General features: G+C 60.3%; 9 protein-coding genes across 9 annotated transcripts; 3 read left to right on the top strand and 6 right to left on the bottom strand.

Moving 5' to 3' along the window:
• Positions 1 to 395: 395 nt before the first annotated feature.
• Positions 396 to 1,817, bottom strand: PAN0_058d6498 (uncharacterized protein; the record flags this gene model as incomplete). Its single annotated transcript, XM_014798050.1, has 1 exon — positions 396 to 1,817. One exon carries the CDS (start codon positions 1,815 to 1,817, stop codon positions 396 to 398), a length of 1,422 nt encoding a protein of 473 aa, XP_014653536.1.
• A 725-nt stretch (positions 1,818 to 2,542) lies between these two features.
• Positions 2,543 to 3,967, bottom strand: PAN0_058d6499 (DNA helicase; the record flags this gene model as incomplete). Its single annotated transcript, XM_014798051.1, has 1 exon — positions 2,543 to 3,967. One exon carries the CDS (start codon positions 3,965 to 3,967, stop codon positions 2,543 to 2,545), a length of 1,425 nt encoding a protein of 474 aa, XP_014653537.1.
• A 50-nt stretch (positions 3,968 to 4,017) lies between these two features.
• On the top strand, positions 4,018 to 6,831 carry PAN0_058c6500 (COG4-domain-containing protein; the record flags this gene model as incomplete). The annotated part of the gene is made up of 1 exon (XM_014798052.1): positions 4,018 to 6,831. The coding sequence occupies one exon, from the start codon at positions 4,018 to 4,020 to the stop codon at positions 6,829 to 6,831; it is 2,814 nt and encodes a 937-aa protein (XP_014653538.1).
• A 135-nt stretch (positions 6,832 to 6,966) lies between these two features.
• On the bottom strand, positions 6,967 to 8,373 carry PAN0_058d6501 (uncharacterized protein; the record flags this gene model as incomplete). The annotated part of the gene is made up of 1 exon (XM_014798053.1): positions 6,967 to 8,373. One exon carries the CDS (start codon positions 8,371 to 8,373, stop codon positions 6,967 to 6,969), a length of 1,407 nt encoding a protein of 468 aa, XP_014653539.1.
• Positions 8,374 to 8,861: 488 nt separating this feature from the next.
• On the top strand, positions 8,862 to 9,794 carry PAN0_058c6502 (uncharacterized protein; the record flags this gene model as incomplete). The annotated part of the gene is made up of 1 exon (XM_014798054.1): positions 8,862 to 9,794. One exon carries the CDS (start codon positions 8,862 to 8,864, stop codon positions 9,792 to 9,794), a length of 933 nt encoding a protein of 310 aa, XP_014653540.1.
• A 252-nt stretch (positions 9,795 to 10,046) lies between these two features.
• On the bottom strand, positions 10,047 to 10,451 carry PAN0_058d6503 (uncharacterized protein; the record flags this gene model as incomplete). Its single annotated transcript, XM_014798055.1, has 1 exon — positions 10,047 to 10,451. One exon carries the CDS (start codon positions 10,449 to 10,451, stop codon positions 10,047 to 10,049), a length of 405 nt encoding a protein of 134 aa, XP_014653541.1.
• Positions 10,452 to 11,724: 1,273 nt separating this feature from the next.
• Positions 11,725 to 12,159, bottom strand: PAN0_058d6504 (uncharacterized protein; the record flags this gene model as incomplete). The annotated part of the gene is made up of 1 exon (XM_014798056.1): positions 11,725 to 12,159. One exon carries the CDS (start codon positions 12,157 to 12,159, stop codon positions 11,725 to 11,727), a length of 435 nt encoding a protein of 144 aa, XP_014653542.1.
• A 468-nt stretch (positions 12,160 to 12,627) lies between these two features.
• PAN0_058d6505 (glutaredoxin) lies at positions 12,628 to 13,428 on the bottom strand (the record flags this gene model as incomplete). The annotated part of the gene is made up of 1 exon (XM_014798057.1): positions 12,628 to 13,428. The coding sequence occupies one exon, from the start codon at positions 13,426 to 13,428 to the stop codon at positions 12,628 to 12,630; it is 801 nt and encodes a 266-aa protein (XP_014653543.1).
• Positions 13,429 to 14,411: 983 nt separating this feature from the next.
• Positions 14,412 to 16,442, top strand: PAN0_058c6506 (rabGAP/TBC; the record flags this gene model as incomplete). Its single annotated transcript, XM_014798058.1, has 1 exon — positions 14,412 to 16,442. One exon carries the CDS (start codon positions 14,412 to 14,414, stop codon positions 16,440 to 16,442), a length of 2,031 nt encoding a protein of 676 aa, XP_014653544.1.
• Positions 16,443 to 17,153: the final 711 nt, after the last annotated feature.

The raw sequence follows: 17,153 nt of genomic DNA on the forward strand, positions 1-17,153 counted from the left end.
ACAGTGTATGCTTCTGAAAGCGATGCTTCCTCTTCGCCAGATGCAACCGACCAAGCAACGCCCGCACGTTGCCTTCATCCCGCTGCATGAGGCGATGCACCGATGCAGGGGTGTGTGCCGCACACTCGGACGTCTCGCAATTTCGCCCATCCACCCACCTCCGAGCCAAAAACAAAAACAGCACCGCAGCCCGCCTCGGCTTTCCATCTCCGGCTCCAACACGCCCGATCGCTCTAACACCCTTACATCCGGGCCAAAATTTTAATCTCACACACTGAAACTCTCCGCTTCTTGTGCGCCGGCTTCTCTCCTCTCTCGGTGTTCAGCCTTCCAAGCTATAGACTTGAATGAGTGTCAATGTGGAATCGGAGCTCTATTGCCTACGACTGCAGCTACTACTTCTTCATGCGCTGGCGCTCGGCACGCTGCGTCTTGCGCAGCTTCTTGTACTTGTGCTTGCGGATCTTCTTCCTGCGCTTCCTGCGCACGCTGTCCATCATGATGTTGTGCGCCTCCAGCAGCGGGCTCACCTTGACGCGCTTGCCTGCGCGCCCCAAAGACGGCTCCAGCTCCGCATCCAGCTTGGTCGTATCCACCACCGCGTCCATGCGCGAGGGGTCGTCCAGCGCCACCGCATCCATCTGCGCCACCAGCTTGTCCCACTTGAGCGCCAGCGGCAGCGTCGTCTGCACCAACGCATGCGACAGCATCAGGTTCGGGTCGTCGTCCGTGAAAAACACGCTGTTGGCCACGTGCGGCCCAGCCACCGAGCGCGCCTCCAGCTCGCCGATCGCTTCGCCCTCCGCTTCACCAGCCACGGGTGCAGCCGGCGCCTCGTACGCTCGGCCCTTCTCCGCCAGGTACGTCGCCACGCCGCGCGACCACTCGGCCGACGGACCGTGCGGCTCGCCCAGGATGATCAGATCCGCCTCGGCTCCCAGCTTGCGCGCCGTCTCGGGATCCTCGCCGCGGTCCAGCGCATTCTGCACCGCCTCCTCCTCCTCTTCGCGCATCCTCTCCTCCTCCTCCAGCTTGGCCGACTCCACCGCCACCCGATCCGACTCTGGGTGGAAGCTCGACACGAGCCATCGCGTAGCACCGCCGTTGTTGGCTGCCACATTCGTCTCAGCCTCGATGCCTGCCAGGCCGTCGATCAGCTCGCCAAATCGCTCCGGTGCGATGGTGCGCATCCTGCGCCTCCACTGCGGCTGCGACTCGCCCGAAAAGTTACCAAACGTGGCGAGCGATCCGTCCGTAGTAAAGATGGCAGTGAGAGAGCCGCCCGATGGCGACGTCGATGATCCAAAGCCACCGGCACGCTTGGGGCGCGGCGGCAGCATCTCGTGCTGCAGAAGCGGGCGTTCGTTGGTGAAGAAGCTCTCCCACGCCACGCTCGCGAGCGTCGATGGTGGTGGGTTGGCAGGGTTGACACCGGCCTTGGCGAGGCGCAGGCCGTTCGACTTGACTTTGACCAGCGGCGAAGCCGTGCCCGATGCCATGTGCTTATCGGCGGTCGCGCCTTTCGAGGCGGCCGAGGACGACGAAGCGGCCGAGCCGCTGTTGCCCGACGACGACGATCCTCCTGCATTGCCTGGTGCCGATGCGTTTCCGGACGACTTGGAAGACGAGAGCACCGATGACGACACTCGACGCGACGACGAGCGCGTGGAGCGCGGGCCGCAGCTCGAGATGAAGCCGCGAGCCGACGCCGAAGAGGTGCTGATGGCAGATGCGGCGGCGGAGAGTGCTGGCGCCGTGCTCTTGTGTGTGCCGAGCTGCCTCAGCAGCGAGCGCGCGTGAATCGAACGGCCGCGCATGGTTGCCTGGCAGCGCTGCCGAAAAGAGCTTCGAATGTGCTGCTGCGCCCTGCGGCCTAAAGAAAACGATCGAAAGTGGGCGTAGACTGAAGCCTCAAAAGCGTGAGAAACTGTGATTGGTGAAGTGTGGTGTTGAAATGTGGTGGTTGAAAGGTGTGAGATGACGATCGTAGGTGGAGAGCTGAGTTGCTGCGCTGTGCTGTGTTTGCGCCGCAGCGGACATCGGCGTGGCGCGCTGTCGCGATAAGACCCGAGGGCAGCCAGCCCCTTTGCCCCTGCCCTGGCTCTGGCTCATAAGGCCCACTTTGCAGCTCATTTTCAGCTGCGCAAAAAATCAGCGCCGCGTGCTGATTCGCCGGTTGGGCTTGGACTGCTGAGCAGCCACGGCCCTTTTTTGGGCAGCTGGTTCTGGGAGTCGAGCTTCGATCACATTCGAGTCTTAATTTTGCGCCTGTAGGCCGCTGCTTTGCTGCTGCTGCCGAGCCACGCTCGGAGCTGGCCGTAGCCTCCACCGCCGATGCCGACGCTGTTCATCTGGCTTGCAAGGCGCACCTGCTGTGCATCGCCACCAGCTGCAATACCCTCAGCTTCTGTCGGACCTCGCCCGCAGTCATACAGTTAAAGCTGCACAAGAGCAAAGGGAATCTTGGACTACGATTGATGGAAAGGGGTAAAAATACAAGGCACGTACGGCCGTCAATGTGAAAGGAAGGCTTGCTCTGCGATCAGGCCTGCGCGGCGGCCATCTGGCGCCCGATGATCGGAGCTGCGGAGCTGAGGCCGTCGATGTCGCCGTACTCGTCGGACTCGCTCATAAACTGCTCGGCGTGCTCCTTGAGGTACTGGACGCTGCGCTTCTCGTCGACAAAGAGGTTGTACACCCTGCGCACGTCGACCACCTCGACGGCGTCGGCCTTTCTGCGCTTGGCAGCCAGGTTGGCCGTGGTGATGAGGTTGATGGCGTATCGTAGCGACGTTTCGGACGCCATGCGCGTCAGCACCTCGAGCGCCTCGGGCTTCAGCGACACCTCCTCCTCGGCGGCGCGGATGGTGAGGATCTGCTTGAGGTCGTCCAGCTCGTACGGCTTGGTGCTAATGATGAGCACGCGGTCGAGCAGGTCGATGGGCATGCCGTGCGGCGAGCGGAAGCGCGTGCCGCGGATACGGCAGATGCCGCGGTTGGACGCCATGATGACGAGCGGCGCCAGCTCCGACTCGAGCGCGCGGTTGAGGAAGGAGAAGCACTCGATGTCGAGCATGTGCACCTCGTCGATGAACAGCACGCCCGGCACGATCTCGGCCTTGCCCTCCTCGCGCCACTCGCCCACCTTGGTGTTGATCTGGTCGCGCAGCTCGGGCTTGATCTCGCCCGTGTCGCCCGAGAAGAGCGCAAGGAAGCCCTGCGTGCGCGAGTTGATCACGTCGATCTCGTGCAGCGACACCGTGTGCACCACATCCTTCCTGCGCTGCAGCTCGCCTTCGGGGCACTGCACAAACTTGGTGTCGCTGCCCATGGCGTCGTAGTCGCGCGCGCGCGTAAAGCTGCGGCCGAGCTTGGTGATGCGGCCGCTCGCCTTGTCAATGGCAATCACGTCGCCCGCCGTGATCTTCTCCTTTTGGAGCGAGTCGATCATCTTGTTGCCCAGCTCGTAGATCGTCTCCATGTCGGTGGTCTTGATGGTCAGCTTGCCCGTCTTGGTGGCGCCAGTGAGCGAGCGGTCGATCTGGATCTCGACCACCTCGCCCTCGACCACCTCGGCCTCCTCGCGGATGCGCACGCCGATTGAGCGTCGGAACGCCTGCATCAGTGCCTCGGTCTTGCTCATCTCGAGCGAGAATACCTCGGACGCCGAAAGCATGGTGAAGGGAACGTCGGAGCCGAGCGTCTGTGCCATGCCCATCGCGATGGCCGTCTTTCCTGTGCTGGGCGGGCCCGCCATGAGGATGGCACGGCCGGCGATACGGCCATCCTGCACCATCTTGACGATGAGACCGGCAGCCTTTCGGGCGGCACGCTGGCCCACCATGCCTTGCGACGACGGACGCGGCTCGAGCTGGTCATCGAGGCCGAGACCCTTGACGTGCGAGTGCGCGCCGATGCGCTCGAGCGTCTGGATGGTCTGTTCTGAGGTGGTGCTGATCTGCGCCATGATGAGATGATTGCCTGTCGCTGGTTGAAGCCGATCAACGAGGCGGATGGATGGTGGAAGCCGAGATGATGGACAAGGCTCGAGTCGGTTGGAAATGCGAATCTTCGCAGAGCCGCCGTGCAAAAGTCGAAATCTGCCAAAATCCACAGCAGCAGAACGCGTCTTCCAACCTCCACCGCTCCACTGCGCCCGCCAGGAAGATCCAAGCACTGAGCCCACAGAACAGCAGAAGAAGCTCGGACCAACACGCACCAACACTTTGCTGCCTCTTCCCACCCATCGACGCTCCGCCTCCTCAACCATCAACTGCATTCTTCTCCACCGCCACTCGCCGTGTGCACGCCATGACGGCAGTAGGCTCTGCACCGGGCCCATCAGAGCCATCTGCACTGCCATCATCACCCTCCGCCTTGCCCGACGCACAAGATGGCCGCCAACACCACACCCTGCCTTTCCCCGATGTCGCACAGCTGACCAGCCGCTCGTCGATCGTCCAGGCACTCTCCGAGCTCTCACGCCATTCTTCGGAGCTCGACGACGAGCTTATGTCCCTATTCGAGGAGTCCGAGCCTGTCGTCGCCGACGCCCGCCGTTCGATCGCTTCGCTCACACCGCAGGTGCACCTCGTCCAGGAGGAGGCCGCCGTGCTCGACCGTCGACTCCAGGCCTCGGCCTCGGTTGCCAAGCGCATCTCCGAACGTGTACGGCTGCTCGATGAGGAGCGCAAGCGCATCGCACTCGCCGCCGAATGGGCCCGAAAGGTCGCCGAGCTCAAATCGTCGCTCTCGCTGCTCGCCGAGGCGGTCGAGCATCGCGACTGGGACATGGCCACCATGCACTGCCGTCGCGCCATGGCCATCGACCCTGCCATCCGCTCGTCCAGCTTTGCAGCTGCCGTTGTGCCCACCACAAATCTCCCCGAGCCGCCAGAGACGACGCTGCTCGAGCTGCGCAAAACCATGCTCACCGCTTTCACCGACGCCTTCATCCGATCCACCCAGAACAAGGACGAGAAGGAGGCCTCGCGCTTCTTCAAGCTGCTCCCACAGATCGGCTGGAAAAAGGAGGGCCTCGAAGTGTATAGCTCCTTCGCCCGGTCCATGGTGCGCGAAAAGGGCCGCGCCATCTCCGACTCGCTACTGCCAGGAAAGGCGCAGCATCCCACCCACTTTGCGCTGCTGCTCACGTCGCTCTTCGAGCACCTGGCCATGCTCATCGACATGCACCAGCCTGTCGTCGACCGCCACTACGGTGCTGGCAACTTTAGTCACGGCGTCATGCCTGGCCTCCAGGACGAGTGCGATCGTCTGGGCCACCGCATTATGGACTCGTGGCGTCAGGATCGTAACGTCCGCAGGCGGCTCGATGAGGTGCAGGCATATCGCTTTACAAGTGCGGCAATGGATGCCAAGACGCAGCACTCGACATTCAAGGCATCGTTCGGCGCGCCCGCAAGGACCGCCAGTCCCGCCGCGGGCTCGACGGCCAACAGCTCCTTCGACGAGCCCGCAGGTCCCGACGGCCGCGAAGTGGATCGCATCCTCACCGAGCTCGCTGCCATGTCTTCCCGCTGGGGCCTCTACCGCCGCTTTCTGCAGGGCCGGCTAGCGGACGGGGAGGAGAGCGACCGATCCGACGTGGAGCGACAGAGCTCGCTGGATAATCAGCATGCAGACCAGGCAGACGAGCCACTGAAGGATTTCCGCCGCTCCTCGGTCGACCGACGCGGCTCGATCGCTGGGTCGTTGGCAGAGGCAGATGCTGCGACAGATGTGCCGCCGGATCCGATCGATCATGCGGCCGTGTCGAAGCTCGGGCAGGAGGTGCTCGAGACGATGAAGGGCAGCTACATGCCCCTGGAAACGTGGTATCTGCGCAGCAGTCTGGAAAAGGCGTTTCGGATCGACCAGCCCGACACTACGGCACGGCCATACACGTCTTCGATTCTCGACGATGCCTTCTACGTCATCCGCACCGTGCTTGGGCGCATCCTGTCCACGGCGTCGCTGGGCACGCTCACGGACATGGTGCGCGTGGTCAAGACGACGCTCGAGCAGGAGTACATCGAGGTGATCGTGCGCAAGATGGAGACGCTCTGGCGCAGCATCTCGGGCTCGATGAGTGTCGATGGTCCACGCAAGGATGCGGCGAGTCGAGAGATGCGCACCGTCTTCATCACCTATCTCAACGTGCTCGATGTCAGTTCGCACTACATGTCGCGCGTCCTGGCCGAGGTGGGCAACGAGCAGTCTCTCGCAAGGCTGTTCGAGTCCAAAGAGATGGACGAGGCCTCGGCAGCGGTGGCGAGTCTCGGTCAGCTCGTGAATCGTTTTCGCTCTTCGCTGCGTACCGAGATCGAGCATATGTTTACGCAGCTTACCGCACCCAGGTTGCGCGGGATTCTGGTCGAGACGTATAGGGATGTGTCGTACGTGCTGGATGACGAGGGATACTCGGATGCAGAGTCGCGCGATCTGGTTCGACGCCGCTTCGTCAAGTCCTGGGAGCTCCTGCTCGTGCACTTCCGAGGCACTTTTACCCAGGCCAACCTCGACACGTACGTCGGCATGGCACTGGATGCACTGCTCAAGCCATGGGAAGCCATGGTGACGGGAATGAGATTTACGGAACTCGGCGCACTCAAGTTCGACAAGGACCTGCGCGCTCTCATCGGCTTCCTCACCACCCAGTCCAGCTTGCCCATCCGAGACCGATTCACGCGGCTCCAGCAGATCAGCTACGTGCTCAACCTCGACGCATCCGAACACGACGCCGACCTCTACCACAACGCCGTAGCTTCCGGCATCTCGTGGCGCCTCTCAATGGCCGAAGTCAAAACCGTGCGCGCCCTCCGCATCTCCTAAAAGCACTCTCACGCACAGTCGGACATTCCTGACCTGAATCAAGAGGCAATGGAGGAAGAAAAGTGTGCATTACAAGTACAGAGTCGCGAGGTATACCGAATCCAGGACAGAGACCAGTCGAGATGCTGCGCCGGGCTACGCCGGGAAGCGCTCGAGCTGGAGCGAGTTGGTGAGCGTGCTGATGTACAGCCTTACTGCCGTCTCGATAGCATCCTTCTGTCGCACCATCTTCTTCTGGTACGCCTCGTAGGCCTCTTCGAGCTCGGCCATCTTGGCCTCGATCTTTTCCGACTCGATGTTCTTTGCGTCGGCGGTGGCATTTTTGCGGTTGCGCTCCTGCTTGGCGTGTTCGAACTCGGCCTGGAGGTTGTCCATGCGCTTGGTGTGCTTGTCGGTGATGTCCATGAGGTTCTTGCGGTTGCGGTTCTGCTTGTCCTCGAGCCGCTTCATCTCGTACTCGGTCATCTCGAGCGAGTGCTTGAGCGACGCCAGCTGGTTGGTGATGCCCTGCGACAGCGCCTGCAGATCCGCCTGGTTCTGCACCTCCTCCTTGCCCTTGACCATCTCGAGGTTCACCTCGTGCATGGCGTTCATGCACGCGTCCAGGTCGTTGCTCAACGTGTCGAGCGTCTCGAGGTTGCGCTTGAACTCCTCGACCTTCTTGACCGTCTCTTGCAGCGAAAGCGTGTCCTTGTCCAGCTGCTCGGCGAGCTCGCGCACGCTGTTCTTCATCTTGCTGGGGCTCGACACGACGCGCGCCTCGAGGTACGTGATCTTTTCGTAGATCTGGAACTTGTCCTGCGCGAGCTCGGCGTGCTTGATGGCGAGCGTGTCCTTGCGCTTCTTGAGCTCCTCGAGCTCCTCCATGGTCTCCTTCTGCTGGTTGCGTGCTGCGAGCAGTTCGTCGGTGATCTCGGCGTTGACGCGCTGCAGCTCCTTGACTTTGGGCTCGTCGAGCTCGCGCTCCGCCTTGAAGCGCGCGAGCTCGGATCGCTGGCGGTCGATGTCGTCCTCGATCTCGTTGCGCTTGTTCTCCAGATCCTCGGATCCGGTGACGAGCTCCTCGAACTCGACGATGCGATCGGATCGGAAGCGGTAGAAGTTGACCAGCGCCGACATCTGGCGTCGGAAGCGCTTTGGATTGGGCCGTGTGAGGTCCTGGAGCGTAAAGTCGTAGAGCGTGGCGGCGTTCATCATGTCCTTGACCTCGCGGAAGAACATGAGCATCTGGAGACCATCCTCGTAGAGCTCGCTGTATTCCGCAGATCCGAGCGCCTCGTGACGGCGTCCATCCATCATTTCTGTTGTTGTGCCCGAAAGACACTCGAGAAAGGCGACGAACACGCGGTGCGCTACGTGTCCCTGTGGCTTTTGGAGGTCCTCGGGCGAGATTGACAGGCCCATCTCGGAGAGGACACCGAGCAGCTCATCGATCTTGACGACGGGGAAGGAAGAGTAGTTGCCGTCGCGGTTGCCCTTGACTGCATCGGGCGGGACACGCGCGGACGACATTGGATACGTGGGGTTGACGGCCGACGTCATGCTGAGAGGGTGGATGCACTGAGCGTGCCAGCTGGTCGTGCGTGTCGATTAGGATGCGCTTTATACAGATAGGTTGTCGAAGTGGATACGGTGGTGGTGATGGTTGGTATAGAAGGAGCAGTGGTGGCAGTGACGAGCTTGGATGTGGCTGTTGGACTCGGGCTGAGCCGCGCTGCCGGCCGATTGACCAAAATCCAGGCAGCGGAGGTGTTGTTCTCTGCGACTCGGCGCGGGCGCAATCGTGGAAATTGCTGGTTGAGACGACGAGAGACGCGCGAGGCAGAGTGTTGCTCTCTCCCAAAAATCAAAAGAAAGACGCGTTTGGCTGCCCTGCCCCTCCTCTGGCCCAACGCGAGGTTTCGCTGCATTTCAACCTCCAACACGCTGCGGCACGTGACCCCAGCCACTCCACATCTGCAACCGCCTTTCATTTCGTGCAGAGGCCAGCGCCCCCTTCCCTTCACATTCACGTCGGGCTGTGCAAGAGCATGGCACGGAAGGCGACTCGGCGCTCAACGGCGAAGCAAGCAGAAGGCGCGGAGCCCGATGGAGCCTCGACGAGCACTGACATTGATAGCGAGTCCGAGCTTGATGATGCCACCAAGGCTGCAGCAGTCTACAAGGATGCGGTGAATCTGCCTGCGCACCAAACCAAGCATCTCTCCGAACTGGTCTACCGCCTCCCGCGCATCGACACCGCCTTTCGACTGTTGCAGCGGAATGACACCAACAGCACCGGCTCCTCGCTCTGGCTTTCATCGCAGGTCCTGTCGGCCTTCCTGCTGCACACCTATGCCAAACCCCAGCTGAGGTCCGGCAGCAATGTGAAACGCAAGAGGATGCTGGAGCTCGGCTCTGGCACGGGGCTCCTCTCGCTGCTCATGGCTCGGCTCGGCTGGGACGTGGTAGCCACCGACATTGAGCCTGTCCTCGACTCGGTTCTGCGCCCCAACATTGACTCCGGGCTCTACCAGCTGGTCCATGAGGGTCATGCGGATCCGGAACAGATTCGCGTATGCAAGCTCGACTGGACAGCAGCTGAAGAGCCAAAGACTGAGAGTCTGCGTGGTGCTATCTCGGGGAACGATTCCATCAAGTCCTCTGGGGACTCTTCTGAGCCTCACCTAGATCTCATCGTCACCGCCGATACGATCTACGAGCCAGGTCTCATCCGACCGCTCTTATCGACCATCTCCCACTTCTATCGACGCCAGACCGATACCAAGCCCACAATTCTCTTAGCGCTTGAACGCAGAGACCCTGCACACATAGATCACGCTCTGCAGATTGCACGCGACGAGTTCAACCTCCCCTTGAAGCAGATCCCTGCCAAGCGCGTTCGCAAGATCTTTGATACCCTTGGCGACGGCACCACTTGGTCGCGAGACGACTGGAGCGGCGTCGAAATTTGGAACCTGTAGCTCAGACACACACTCTTCAAAAGTGCATCGATATAATCGCCACTCGACTCAGAGACACTGGTAGAGGGGAAAGCGTGAATAAATGACGAGGAAAGGACATTGGGCTTGGAGAAAAGGGAGGAAGAGGGGATCTACTCTGGAGCGACGATCGTTGAAGCAGCGATCGAAAGAATAACAGCCTCGGCGGCGACCGGTGACATTCTTGGCACACAGCTTAGAAAGCGGTGGGCAGAGACGAGCGTCGTTGGACGCTTAGTTCTTCTTGCCGTCGAAGACGTGGCAGTCGATGTAGTTGCCGAGCTTGGTGAGGTAGTAGTTGCTCATGATCTGGGGCGAGCAGTTGATGCAGTTGGCGTAGATGGTGTTGTCGTCCACCTGAATAAACTCAAAGTCAGGGTTGTTGTGGAAGGTGTGCAGGACAGTCTTGCGGTTCGAGATGAAAGCCTTGGGAGTGTTGCAGTGGCCGTAGAAGGGCTTAGCCTCCTGGAGCTCCTGAAGGTCGACGCCACGGGGCTGGGTGAAGAACTTCCAGTGGTGCGCGTGCTTGTGCTGCACCTCGGCCCACGAAACGGCCTTGACCTGGTAAGGGGCGGCCTCGGCGAGCATGGCACTGCCAACAACGGCGGAAAGAGCAACGAGGGCAGTGGAGAACTTCATCGTGAATGGAGAGTGAGATCGGTAGGAAAGAGCGAGAGATGGATAGGAAGTGTGGTGAGGATGGTTTGGAAAGGGGTGAACGGGGTCAGAAACAGCGCCCTTTTGTACTTTCGCTGCGCCGCTTGGCCGAGCTTTGAGCAGCCCACTTGTTGTGCTAAAGGAGTGGTCAACACTCGTGTGCGGATCCCATGTGGATGAGAGCAGCATATTGAGCTTGGCGGGACGTGCACCACAGCATCAATAAATCAGATGAAGCGATCGTCGCCTTCACCCACAATGCCCCACCAAATATCAGCGCGATTCGGCCAGCACTGATGAACTCGCCGCCAACACAGCCCAAGGCTCGTTCATCTCCGTTCGGTGGGAGGTTTCGCCACAATCGGGTTTCGTGACTTCCGGTGGGTTTGTTTATGCCCATCGATGCAGTGGCGTCCCACAACGTGATCATGCGGTCATCGCCTCTCTAAAAGCTCCGCGCGGAACCGACCCACCGCACACCACTGAATGTAGCACCTGCGCTCACCCCTCTGCCTGGACAATGTCACGTTCATCTCTATGCATTCTTGCAGCGGAATCACAGCGGGTGAGAAAGTGTTTTGCATAGGTATTTGATAGCGACAACACTTCCTACCATACGTCCGATCCTCGATCGTAGTTATCGTACGACACATGCGATGCTAAAAGTCCAGGCGAATCGGCAGCATGAGGAGATGAGACAGAGGAAGGGGAGAGCGATGCCTTGTATCGGCGGGGCTGCCAAAGCGGCCGTAGGCGCACGAGATGAACCCGCTGTTGGCGTGGGCGTCCTATTGTGAGAACGGGGCCGGTCCTCGTGAAACTTGCAGCCAATCTACTGCAGCCATTCAGCTCGACGTGAATCGATCGGCGAGCAGCTGCAAAGGCGTTCAATGTAGCTGAGCAGGATGGTGTCTCGTCTTGTCATCTGATATCGGAAGCTGTTTCACGTCTTGTCCTCTGATATCGGAAGCTGTAACGCTGAAACAAGACTCAGAGGCAGGGGCGGAAGCCACCGCATCTGGTTAGATTGCAGTCTCGCTGTTGCTCTCCAAGTGTCGTTACGAGTCACATATTGCTTCACCTTGCAGTCTGGAGTCGCGCAGGCCTAGGACGCTTCTCATGCACTCGAACGATGGTAAAGACATAAGGCCAGATTGCTACCTTGACTACAAAAGATCACAAGTAAATTAGGCGAAGTCGTGTCAAAATGCTTGGGAAAGGTAGCTTCGAGCCAAGACCACAGGGTAGGTAACCTCTAAGCGTCGTCTTCATCGCCCTTGGGAAGCTTCTTGTCGCCGTAGTAAGTGCAGTCGATGTAATCGCTGAGCTTGGTGCAGTAGTAGTTGCCAAGGATCGACTCGGAGCAGTTGATGCAGTTGGCGAGGATATGGTTCTTGTCGGTCTGGACGAACTCAAAGTCCTTGTTGTTTTGGAAGGTCTTGAGCACCTCGTCGCGAACCTCGGCGGTCACGTCGAGAGTCTTGCATCCGTGGTAGAGCGGCTTGACGTTGAGAAGATCCGTGCCGCGGGGCTGGGCGAAGATCTTCCAGTACTTGGAGTGGTGGTTCTTGACCTCGCTCCACGAGACAGGCCCCTTGACAGCGGTGACTGCCTCAACAGCAGCGGCGGAGGTGAATGTGGCACCCGCACCGAGAGCGCCAAGAGCAACAGAGACGGTGGATAGCTTCATTTTCAATGGGCAGGGAGTAGGTTGATGGGAGACTGGACGGTGTTGACGGATCGCAAAGAGATTGCCCTTCTGATGCCTAGGATGCCCCCCTTAGTAGCGCAGTTAAGGCGCTGAATCTGTCTTTGAACAATGGAACCTTCGCTCAGGGGTACGAGGAAGGCAAACCCACTGTCATAGACTCGAAAGGTCCGACCCCCACTAGACGAATTGAAGGAGCATGCAGGGATCGAGCGTCCACTTGACCCACCAAGTCCCACCCCCCACTGAGTCAAAACAATCGGACCGCCATACTGCCAGCCCGATGCAGATCCGCCCAGAACCTCGAGCCCCCACTCGCTACACCTCAAGCATAACGTTGGCGCACGAGCCATTGTGGCGTGCGATGTATCGGGAGCTGGCGATCTATGCGGAGGCAGAATTATACTAGTGTTACATTGCAAAGGGCCGGATGAACGAGGAGAAGCGAGATCAAGCCTCGAGCATCTCGCGGAACTCGCCGCTCTCGATGCTCTCCTTGAGGATGTCGAGGCCGCCGATGAGCTCGCCGTTGACGATGATCTGCGGGAATGTGGGCCACTCGTTGAGCTTCTTGAGGCCCTGTCGGACGTTTTCGTCCTTGAGAATGTCGTAGTGGCCAAAGTCGACGTTTTCCTGTCTCAAGAGGTTGACCGTCTTTTGGCTGAAGCCGCAGCGAGGCGTGTCCGGGTCGCCCTTCATGAAGAGCATGACCTTGTTCTGCTCCATGAGCTTCTTGCATCGCACAAAGATTTCCTCCTCGGTCTCTGGCACCACGTCCTCCTCCTCTTCGTCGTTGAGCGTCGAGCCGTTGCGCGTGGAGCTGGCGGCATCGTATGTGTCGGCAGCTGCTCGGGGCGCAGCAGAAGTCTTGGAGACGCTGCCGGTGCCGTTGGCGCGGGCGGGAGCGACATGCGTGGCGACGGCGGCGGAGAGTGCGGAAGCGTTGGCGCCGCTGATGCGCGAGAGAAGCGTGTGTCCTCGAAGCAGGACGAAGGAGGGGACTGCCTCGATGTCAAACGACTCGGACACGTCGGGAAGCGTCTCGGCCTCGATGACGAGGCAGAGCACCTGCGGGTACTTGATGGCGATCTCGCGGACAACTTCGTTCATCTGCTTGCATGGCTCGGCCCATGGCGCATAGAAGTTGAGCAGCGAGACCCTGGTCAGATCCTTCTGCATGATCTCGGTGAAGTGCTCTGGCGAGGTGACCTCGACCAGGTTGCTGGGACTGGCATCAGCAGCCTGCGACATTGTGGATGTGCGTGCGTGGAAGCGGGGAAAGAGGTGGAGAGTGCTAGACCTTGCTCGATCGTCCAACTTGTGCTACCAGTTCGGGTTTGAAGCGAGAGATGCACGGATGAGAAGGCGGATGGATGGCGGAATCAAGATATGAGGGTGAGGTGAAATGTTCTTGCGCAGTTGCGATTGCGTGAAGTCCAGTCACATCTTCTGCAGCTCTCGGAGCACGGTGAGCCACAATCCAACCGCCGCCGCCGCCGTGCAGAAGACCGCACAAGAGACCGCCCTCGCCGCTCGGATTCGCAATCCGTCGAAAAATCAGATAAACCTGCGACCGCCACTCGAGGTTGAGCCTCTCTCTCGCCGGTGGAAAAATCACGCACTCGCTCGCTTCTGGTTGGCTGGCTGCGTCGCACCCAGGCTCAGCAGTCAATCGCTAAATCCGAGGCGAGCGCCTCCACAGCGACACTTTTCGGATCGCGATTGCGACGCATTCTAAGCACGACCATCGGGCCGATGCGCTCAATGTGGCCCAGCTGCAGCGGGGAGCGTGCGGCTGCACGGAGCGAGCCTGTGCGCTCGTGCCTGTACGCTCGAGGGCCCTGCATGGACCGCTGGGTGTTGGTGTCGGAATGGAACACCTTCCCACCATGCGCCGATCATGCTACCTTTACCCTCATCTCCCGCTCAGGCCCCCAACAACAGCAATCAATGACAATGGCGCTCGAGCCGCAACGCCGCCCTCTTCTTCATCTGTCGTAAGGAGTCTCGACTCCGCCCTTGACTCATTCCCTCGTGGAGAGGCTCGTCGATCAGCGCATTCAGAGCCGGGCTCAGGCTCCACTGTCAGGTGCGGAAGGACGAATACGAATTCCGGCCTTTGATCCTCGTCATCTCTCCGCCATTTCTACAATCTCTTCAAAAGATGGCTCTGTATTAAGGCATCATCGGTACCTTCCTCTCATTCCCCTGGCGCTCAGCCAAGTCAACACACCATGATAGCGGATCAGGACGGGCCGACGGCCAGTCGCACCCAAAAGGGTCATGCCAAGACTCATTCCAGGTCCTTATCCCTCCGCGCTATTCCCATTCGACTGCGGCCAAAGACGGCACCCTCCTCCCCCGATCTGGGCGAAGAGCAGGCCTCTGGCTCGACAAAGCTGGCGCCTCCACTCCCTGAATCGCCCCGCATACGCCGATCTTCGGCTCCACAAGAGGGCGCAACGACACCCGAATGGCGTGCAAACCAATTCACCACACCGCTCGAAGCCGATGCCGAGTTTGTACGCAGAACATATGCGCACTTCTCCATAGCTGGCGTGCCCGACGATGGCTTCTCGGACGGCAAGGAATACACGCGAGAGAGGAACGGATTGTCGGCCTGGGAGGAAGCGGCACTCTCGCGTCCGAGCAGCCTCGTACCAGCTCGTAGACAAGTCGAGCCTCCTGCTTCTACCCAAGCATCTCCTCAAATCGTACAGTCGGACTCTTTCTCCAAAGCCGGTCACAGCGCCGCAGCGAGCCAGGCCAATGGTCGCATCAACGGCCATGTACCGCCGCGTTTGAACAACAGCGATAGCACACGCAGTGCCCTTTCGCAGCTCTCGTCTCAGAGTACACATGCCGACCCGCATGTTGACGGTCGCGCAGCAGTCGTAGCAGCTCAACTCGCAGACACCTCCGTCTCCAAGGCAACCTTCCTCTCGACAAACGAGCGAGAACGTCGACAGGCCGTCGCCGACAAGAAGCGTCAAGAGACCATCGCCAACATCGATCGATACGGATTCTTTTCGGGCCTTCCGGGCAATGTGCACCACAAAGCCACGCTGCTGTCAAGCAGCCTCTTCCTCGCTCCCTTTCCGCGCAAGGCCGTCAAGCTGCGCACTTCTCGTTCGTTACCCATGCCGAGCAGCCTTGCGCACCCTTCAGCGGCCTCTAGTATCGCAAACGAAGCCGGAGGAGATGCAGATCCGTCGCACGAGGTGCACCAAGTGCGCGCCGCAGCCGATGCAGCTCACCGTCAGCGCGAGCAGGAGAGGATCGCAAAGTGGACGCGCATGCTTACCGTCAAGGACCGCGACCCAGGCTTGAACGCAGTCGAGTTTGATTTCGCCAACGGCGTCGACCGGCGGCTGCGGCGGCGCGTCTTCAAGGGCATCCCTGACAGCTGGCGCGCTGCGGCCTGGTCGGCGCTCCTGCAGCGTCGGCGGCAGACAGATGAAGGGCGGCGGAGCTACGCGCTTGCCAAGCCGCACATCCTGACGGCGGCTACCCAATCGGACGACGAGAGCTTTGAGCGGCTCAAGCACATGGCTAGTCCGCACGACGTGCAGATCGACCTCGACGTGCCCCGCACCATTTCTGGGCATATCCAGTTCCACACGCGCTATGGCCAGGGACAGCGTTCGCTCTTCCACGTTCTGCACGCGCTCTCGATTCTGTGCGAGCAGTGCGCCTACTGCCAAGGCATGGGGCCCATCGCTGCGACGCTGCTTTGCTACTTGAGTCCCGAGCGCGCCTACGCAGCCATGGTGGCGATGCACAACCATGTCAACCTGCACACCACCTTTTCGCCCGGATTCCCAGGGTTGGTGGAAAACCTGTTCGTCCAGGACCAGCTGCTGCGCAAGTACATGCCAGAGATCGCGGCCACACTGGACGAGCACATGATCGTGGCGAGCTCGTATGCGACCAAGTGGTACATCACCTTGTTCTCCAACTCGATCCCGTTCGAGACGCAGCTGCGCGTCTGGGATGCCTGGCTGCTCGACGGGCAGGACGTCATCACGCTCGTGGCGGTCGCCATCATCTGGGCGCACCGAGGCGCCATCTTGCAGCCCAATGCGGACTTTGAGACGATCCTCAGTGCGCTCAGCAGCTTTTTCGTGCCCGAGAACGACGATGCGCTGCTGTTCTGGGTGCGAGACGCTCTGGCGCGCAGGGATGTACGCAGCTCCATGCAGAGGGCGCGCGACGAGTACCGCCAAAAGGCCGAGAGTGGCCAAGCTGCTGCTCTGATGCTCTGAGCATCTTATACACTTTCTCTTGTTTTGCAATCCCGATGTGTCTAATCATCCCAACCCGCCATGTGCGTGCACGAGAGGTGCCTGGATGGTCTGAGCGGGAGAAGTGAGGATGTGCGCGGCGTTGAGTTGGTCCGAGGGCGAGATGTGGAGAATCGTGTTTTGCGGGCAGGGTGGCGAGTCGCGAAATTTACGAACCTCCGAAGGCTTGCTGGATGACCTCCGCTCACTACTCGACTGCAGCGCTACATACCTCCTTCGAGCACCTTTGCTCGCACAAACCCGTTGGCAACTACCCGGCATCTCCTCCCACCCTGACACTGGAACCAGCGCAAGCAGCGCCACTATGTCGTACGCATCACCGCCCAGCTGATGTGCAGACGTTCGATCTAGAACCTCTGCACGTCTCGCGCATCCCGCACCGCCATCCGCTCGTCTTGTGAACATCCGCTTGGACTTGAAGCCTCGACAAGATGAAGGACTGGCGGCGATCTCCCGAGCCTGCGGGCATGATGGGCGTGAAGGACGCCGCGTACCAGGTGCAGGGTAACTGGGGCCAGCCCGACGAACTGCCAGACGACTTCGACCCTGCTGCACCGCTCCCTCCCACGCGGCGCCATGAGCCCGCAACAGACGCAGCATCTCGGCGCCTACCGAGCCTGTACTCGATGTGCCTGCGCGTGATCATGCGCAACATCTCTTCGGTCCAAGACC

The sequence above is a fragment of the Moesziomyces antarcticus genome (genome assembly GCF_000747765.1).
Source record: "Moesziomyces antarcticus DNA, scaffold: scaffold_v10058, strain JCM 10317, whole genome shotgun sequence".
Taxonomy (NCBI): domain Eukaryota; kingdom Fungi; phylum Basidiomycota; class Ustilaginomycetes; order Ustilaginales; family Ustilaginaceae; genus Moesziomyces; species Moesziomyces antarcticus.